Genomic DNA, 7,013 nt, shown 5'->3' on the forward strand with positions numbered 1-7,013 from the left:
TCCCATTTGACTGCGCGTTCCCAACAAGAAAGAGGTGCGAAATCAGGTAATCAGGCGCCAACGCTAACTTGTTTCAAACAACATAACATCGACTTGGTTTGGTGACGTCACATGTTTCTATCTTTGCTGCGCCCGTACCGCTGTACCGCGCCACCGCTGCACGGTTGCTTGGAGATTGGGGAAACCTTCAACAACATCGGAGAATTTCAACAACATTGGAGGTATTTTCAAAATAACTTTTATAAGACAACGCGCAGTGAAATTGGAGGAGCTAGAGTTTATTTTGTCATAAGGTAGTGTGATTATTCATGCCACGAAGTATTTGCTAGTCTAGTACTGTAGAAATTAGCGTTTGGATGCACATTGTGAGCCTTTAAGGTTCGTCGTGTAGACGAGGCTTTTGTACAGCTCATTGAATTTGTAGTAACTGAGGTCGTAAACTGACATTGAAACAACACTGTAGCCTCGTCTACACGACAACAGCCGATAGCGATTATTACCGATTTATTATGCATGCGTGCGTGTATGTAAACGTGCGTGTGTGCGTGCATGCGTGAGTGCGTGTGCACGTACATGCGTGCGTGCATGTGCACGTACACGTGTGTGCATGCAGGTACACGTTCGTGCATGTGCACGTACACGTAGGCGTGCGTGCGCGCGTGCACGTAGGCGTGCGTGCATGCGTGCGCACGTACATGAGTGTGTGCGTGCGTGTGTACGTACATCGTACTAGTGCTGCTGCCTATCGTGGAGGTTAAGCTAACTCGAGTTAAGCGTCTACACGGGCCTTAACTCGAGTTAAGCGTCTACACGGGCCTTAACTCGAGTTAGCTTAACCTCGATCGACTGGCGAGGTTAAGCTAACTCGAGTCAAGGTTCGTCGTGTAGACGTAGCTTGTATTGCAGTGGGTGCCAATTGCAGGAACATGCATATTTCATAAATAGTGCACGTTACAGCAATTTAGCACTTTTCGTGCAAAAAGCCACTCAATCTGTGTAATTACGAGCTAATTTAAGTTTTTTATCACATATGTTACATTTTTATGTTGTTGTCGTTTGTTTTGTTGTATTTTACGTTTTTGTATTACATACAAAAAATATGTATGAGCGAGCTCTCGTATCCAGGGTTGTGGTCATAATTTAAAATTTACATATAGGTGAATTGAATGTAACACAAGTATACTTTAGTGTTATTAGAATTTATTCATTTTAACGCAATATGATGAATCTTATTTCACCCAATTTTGACAGGCAACAATTATTCCCATGTAAATCAGTTTTATTATCAAAGCACAAGTAACTCCATTGAAAACATTCCTTGAGTAACATTACTCTTGCTGCCTTAGGGCAGACCGCATACAATAATGCAGATTAATACTCGTCTCCCTCACCCTCTTCACCTTCTCCCTCAACCGAGTCAACACCGACTTCTTCGTAATCCTTCTCCAAGGCAGCCAAATCCTCACGGGCTTCTGAGAATTCTCCTTCCTCCATGCCCTCTCCCACGTACCAATGAACAAAGGCTCGCTTGGCGTACATCAGATCAAACTTGTGGTCGAGACGAGCCCAGGCTTCAGCGATGGCCGTGGTGTTGCTCAGCATGCAGACTGCACGCTGAACCTTGGCCAGATCACCTCCCGGAACAACGGTGGGCGGCTGGTAGTTGATGCCGACCTTGAATCCAGTGGGGCACCAGTCAACGAACTGGATCGTGCGCTTGGTCTTGATGGTTGCGATGGCAGCATTGACATCCTTGGGGACGACATCACCACGATACAGCATGCAGCATGCCATGTACTTGCCATGGCGTGGGTCGCACTTCACCATCTGGTTAGCTGGCTCAAAGCAAGCATTAGTGATCTCAGCAACAGACAGCATCTCATGGTAAGCCTTCTCAGCAGAGATGACAGGAGCATAGGTCGCCAGTGGGAAGTGGATGCGTGGATATGGTACCAAGTTGGTCTGGAACTCTGTAAGATCTACGTTGAGGGCACCATCGAATCTCAGAGATGCAGTGATGGAGGACACAATTTGAGCAATAAGACGATTGAGATTAGTATAGGTTGGTCGTTCAATGTCCAGGTTGCGGCGACAGATGTCATAGATGGCTTCATTGTCCACCATGAAAGCGCAGTCAGAATGCTCCAAAGTAGTATGAGTGGTCAGAATGGAGTTGTATGGCTCAACCACTGCAGTGGACACCTAATTAAAGACAATTTGTTAATCAACCATAGAACACTAACCAATGCATATAACATTAGTTTACTGCATGGTTGGTAAATATATTCAGTTCTATTTTGGTAAAACGTATGTACACAGCTTAGATCATTACAGTAGAAAGTGGTAAAAGTTACACTGTAACACACATGTAATATTGTGAACATGCGTGAAGCGGAGCCTCTACTGTGTTCCCCCACGTGGATTTGATTTGCTGGTTGAACAATGCCATTTTACATAAAAGTTATGTTAAGAAAATGCTACTCAAAGTTAGCAATGAACGGCTAGTTTGTGGTAGTCTTCGTCAAGTTCTTCAATTTTTTACAGGTGAGGGGCTGCTGGATAGTGGTAGAGGGGTAAAAAAGGAAAGCTTGAGAGGAGAGAACAAATGATAAAAGACATAGGCAGTCAGAGGTGATAGTGCTGTTGAACGTAGCGACGCTGTGGGATGGAGGCACAGTAGTTGTGTCCCAAAACACAGACAGTGTGTCTATTCCAAGTACGGAGCAAAGAGAAAAAAAAAGTGGAGACGGGTAGAGGGGTTATAGGAAAGCCTCTATCGCGTAGAGAAGTTGGTCAGCGCAACCCACAACATGAGCTTGTCGCCAATGGTGACGTAGCGACCGTTTCTGCTTGTACGACTTCAAAGTTCAAGCATATGTCACACATGAATAAGCATGCTTGGTGCACGTCGCACCTGTGCTCCCACAGTTGCCTGCATGTGGCAAATGTGGCGACGCACGCGCAACACAAAAACGGTCTCTCCAGGTGGAAGCCTTTGTTGTGTTGTGCTGGATCGTCGCGGTTGCTATGGAGATGTGGCCGTCTAGACCAATGGAGGGCCTCGTCTATGACGTCCTGTGTTGATGGTGAAGTCTCGTTGTAATTGTCACAAAGTAATTGCAAGCAGGTTTTTAAATATATTACCTGCGGTGATGGATAAATGGCGAACTCCAACTTGGACTTCTTTCCATAGTCAACCGACAGACGTTCCATGAGGAGTGACGCGAATCCAGAGCCGGTTCCTCCTCCAAAACTGTGGAAGATGAGGAAGCCCTGAAGCCCAGTGCACTGGTCAGCAAGCTTGCGGATGCGATCCAGCACAAGGTCAACGATCTCCTTGCCGATGGTGTAGTGACCACGTGCATAGTTGTTGGCAGCATCCTCCTTGCCTGTGATGAGCTGTTCTGGGTGGAACAGTTGTCTGTAGGTGCCAGTGCGTACCTCATCTATAAATAGATGCACATTCAATTACATGTTTTTTTTTTAAATGGATACAGGCAATATACTAGCTATAATTATTATACTCTAGTCTCTATACCAGAGCGCTTTTCAACACATTTTTGTGCCATTCTCTACTTGATTTTCTACCTCTTCTATATTATAATATCCTCCATTATTTCTAGCTTACCACTATCCCCTACTGCGGATACATTCAATACGTCTTCATTCCTCCACCTCCCCTCTACCATCACCTTGCACTCTCTATACGTTTTCTATATTCCAGGCATGAGACAGACAAATGCTGAAAAGGGAGTAAAATTCTCGTGCCACTGGCACGAAACTTCTAGGGGGGGTCTGGGGGTCTTTTTTTTGAAAATTATAAGCTCTGAGATGCAATCTAGAGCCATTTGAGGGTACTCCAATAGCTCACAACTAGCAACACTTTTTGGTGAAAAAGGAAAAAATTATGCATATATAACATGGTCACTTACTGTAAAATTGTACTTAATAAAACTTGTTCTATCCGCCTGTACAATGCTCACTACATAAGATAAATGAACAATAATACCAGTCGATTGCTGTACTTCGACGTATCTGCTTTTATCATTATGTTAGCAAGCATACATTAAGACAATGATACGAGTAGAAGCGCTCCGGATAGTTACCGAGTCGCACAGTGTGTTCACATGTACGCGATCGTCAGAGACCACGGAGGTATTCTTACCCCCCCCCCAAAAAAATGGAATCTCAGAAATGGTCTCTGCAGTTCTAAAATGGCCGGAAATCCGCTGAACGGCGGAAATGTCTCATGCCTGATATTCTCCCTATCTATACCTTCTTCAAATCGTCTGCCCTATATACTTTCCCCACATTGTCATCTTTCCTATATTTCAAGTTATATTTCACTAGAAAATTATTAATTACCGTATATGATCGCGTAATAACCGCGGGCGCCTATAAGCCGCACCTCAATTTGAATCGGGTAACCAAGTATTGCGCCTAGTATATTTCCCCTCACGGTATGGCGCACTTATAAACCGCAGAGCAAATACAGGGTTGAAATCCGAGGCCAAATTTGCGGTTATTACGCGAGTATATACGGTACTTACCAACAACAGTAGGTTCCAAGTCTACGAACACAGCACGGGGTACGTGCTTTCCTGCTCCAGTCTCAGAGAAGAAAGTGTTGAAGGAGTCATCACCACCACCAATGGTTTTATCACTGGGCATTTGACCATCAGGCTGTATGCCATGCTCCAGGCAGTACAGTTCCCAGCAGGCATTACCAATCTGCACTCCGGCTTGGCCAACATGTATAGAGATGCACTCACGCTGGGAAGAGAAGGAAAAATTTAAGCATAATAATCTTTTTCACTATTGAATTTTTCTCTCTTCAAAATATGCTTTTCCATACAACTAAATTCATGAGCATAAATAAATTGTAAAAAAAAATCATAGCAGCAGCCATATAATTTATTATAATTATTCCATTAAATTTAGTAATAATAATTAATCAGCAATTAGAAAATTACCCATCCTAGCTTTTCAACATCCTTATTTAAGCCTGGGACACACCATGCGAATTTATTCTCACGTCCGCAGCGTACACACTACACGCGATCTACTGGCGCCACACGGCTCCACCATAGACCTTATCGCTAATCGGTAAATATCACCAGATGGCGCACCACCGCAAAGCATGATGGGATGGAAAAGGATCACCAACAATGGGACACACAGTGTGAATTTATTTGCACGTCCGCAGTGAAAATAACAAACATGTTTGATTGCTGCGAATTTCGGTGCGAATGAAATTCGCAGCGAAATTCGTCCGCGCTTGAGCGGACACACCATGCAAATTTCGCTGCAATTTTACAATCGGACGTGCAAATAAATTTGCATGGTGTGTCCTCCGCTTTACTGACTGTCAGCTGTCATTATGCAACTGTTTGCTAATGTGACTTTTGACTGGGAAGCCATATATATATGAGAATGCCCTGTAGTCTGTACTCTTGGGACAGCTTTGACCGATTTGCCTTTTTGTCAGTGTACAGACTACAGAGGAATTTAATTATCATTATAGACCTACTTTTTTTCTCCTAGCAACACTGTAACTAATCCAGTTGGAGCTTCCTGTGCATAAAATGTTCTTTATCACTGCGGCAACTTTATGTGGGCTATAGTACTAGAGCTAGGTGTGGCTTAACTCTAGTAGTAGTAGTACTAAAGCCCGCGTAGTTGCCGCAGGGCTATAAAACATTTTATGCCGGAAGTGATTATTTACCCGACCGTCGGGCCCGCAGTGAAGAAAATCTAAGATATATAATATAAGATAGCCGAGTCGGTGTGGGACAGGTTGACTGTTTGTACTTGTGTATTGTCTGCAGTGCATGCGTGGCAGGGTAAAAATGCACGCGCCGGGTGTCCTGGTCGAATGTGAATTCTTGACGATCGATTCCCCCGCTGGCAAACTTTTATTGTGGTAGAATTTAATCGGGGCGGAGGTAATTTAAACGGGGCCCAACGATTGAAACAGGGGGGAGTTTTCCCAAACGGGGCGCGCGCGCCCTGTTTGCGCAACGTAGGGAGAACCCTGAATAGTAATTAAAAGTTGCATAAAATTTATTTCATAACATTTACATTAACTACTAACATTACTAACATTATACCAGGAGTCTATCAATTGATATTAAGGCCAAAACAAAATATAGGTGTGGTTACCGTTTCATGCCGAAAAAAAATAGGGTAGGTCGGTCGGGAAAACATTTTATTTTATTGAAACATTTTATTTACGAACCATGTCCGAAGGATGTGCGTTGTGCCTTTTGAAGCAGGAACTGTCCAATTCATATTACAACTAATAAGTATCCACAGGTCCTAGTATGTATACTACATACTATTGCGTGCAGTGTTCGAAATTCGCGTCGGCCCGTTGGCCCGCCGCCGACAGTTTCGATGCCGGGCCTACAGCTTCTTGATAAAACAGGCCCGCTGATCCTACAGTTATTTAATCACCGAAAATTTGAAACACTGAGAAACTGTTACCTGTAGAAATCTGTTCATGCATATTAACTTCCAGGGGTATTTATTTGAAAACTAATCCGTGATAAACCGTGACATACATGTAAACAATGCATTCGCTCACTGCAATCAACTTTAGTTGGCATTCAAGAAACGTGCGTGGAATGTTCGGACGCACAGGTTAGCACAGGTTTCTGAATCCAGTAGCAGCGTTGGCAAAAATCGATAAGAAGTGGGTGGAGCTTACTTTTGGCCAGTGGTAGTGAACCCTACATTGTGTTGGCCAGGGTTTATTTACATGCACGTGTCGTGCAGCACGCTCACTGTTCACGTGCGCTAGGTTGTGGAGTAATCCTCACATCCCCGCGCATTTCACGTTAGGATGTAAACAGTAAAGTATCACTGGTAGTTATTACAAAGGATCAGTATACTGTTTTAAAATAGGTAATACTTATTTAGGTAATATATCACGTTGAATTATACAGTAAATAATAATAATTGTCGTCACACTTTGTTTTATCACACATGTCATAATTAAGTCATTGATACGG

The 7,013-nt window shown here is 43.6% G+C and overlaps 2 protein-coding genes across 2 annotated transcripts in view; one reads left to right on the forward strand and one right to left on the reverse strand.

Moving 5' to 3' along the window:
• LOC106805038 overlaps nt 1-444 on the forward strand; it is a 22,567-nt gene extending 22,123 nt beyond the window's left edge. Inside the window, exon 3 of the mRNA XM_014806509.1 lies at nt 392-444. Within this exon, the coding sequence (XP_014661995.1) occupies nt 392-444 (53 nt within the window). The remainder of the gene's footprint in view (nt 1-391) is intronic.
• Nucleotides 445-1,182: 738 nt separating this feature from the next.
• LOC106805490 (tubulin alpha chain, testis-specific-like) overlaps nt 1,183-7,013 on the reverse strand; it is a 12,179-nt gene continuing 6,348 nt past the window's right edge. The window contains exons 2-4 of the mRNA XM_014807104.1: nt 4,551-4,773; nt 3,145-3,446; nt 1,183-2,202 (exon numbers count right to left, since the gene is read on the reverse strand). Of these exons, the coding sequence (XP_014662590.1) occupies nt 1,372-2,202; nt 3,145-3,446; nt 4,551-4,773 (1,356 nt within the window). The 3' untranslated portion in view covers nt 1,183-1,371. The remainder of the gene's footprint in view (nt 2,203-3,144; nt 3,447-4,550; nt 4,774-7,013) is intronic.

The sequence above is a fragment of the Priapulus caudatus genome, unplaced genomic scaffold (genome assembly GCF_000485595.1).
Source record: "Priapulus caudatus unplaced genomic scaffold, Priapulus_caudatus-5.0.1 Scaffold6, whole genome shotgun sequence".
Taxonomy (NCBI): domain Eukaryota; kingdom Metazoa; phylum Priapulida; class Priapulimorpha; order Priapulimorphida; family Priapulidae; genus Priapulus; species Priapulus caudatus.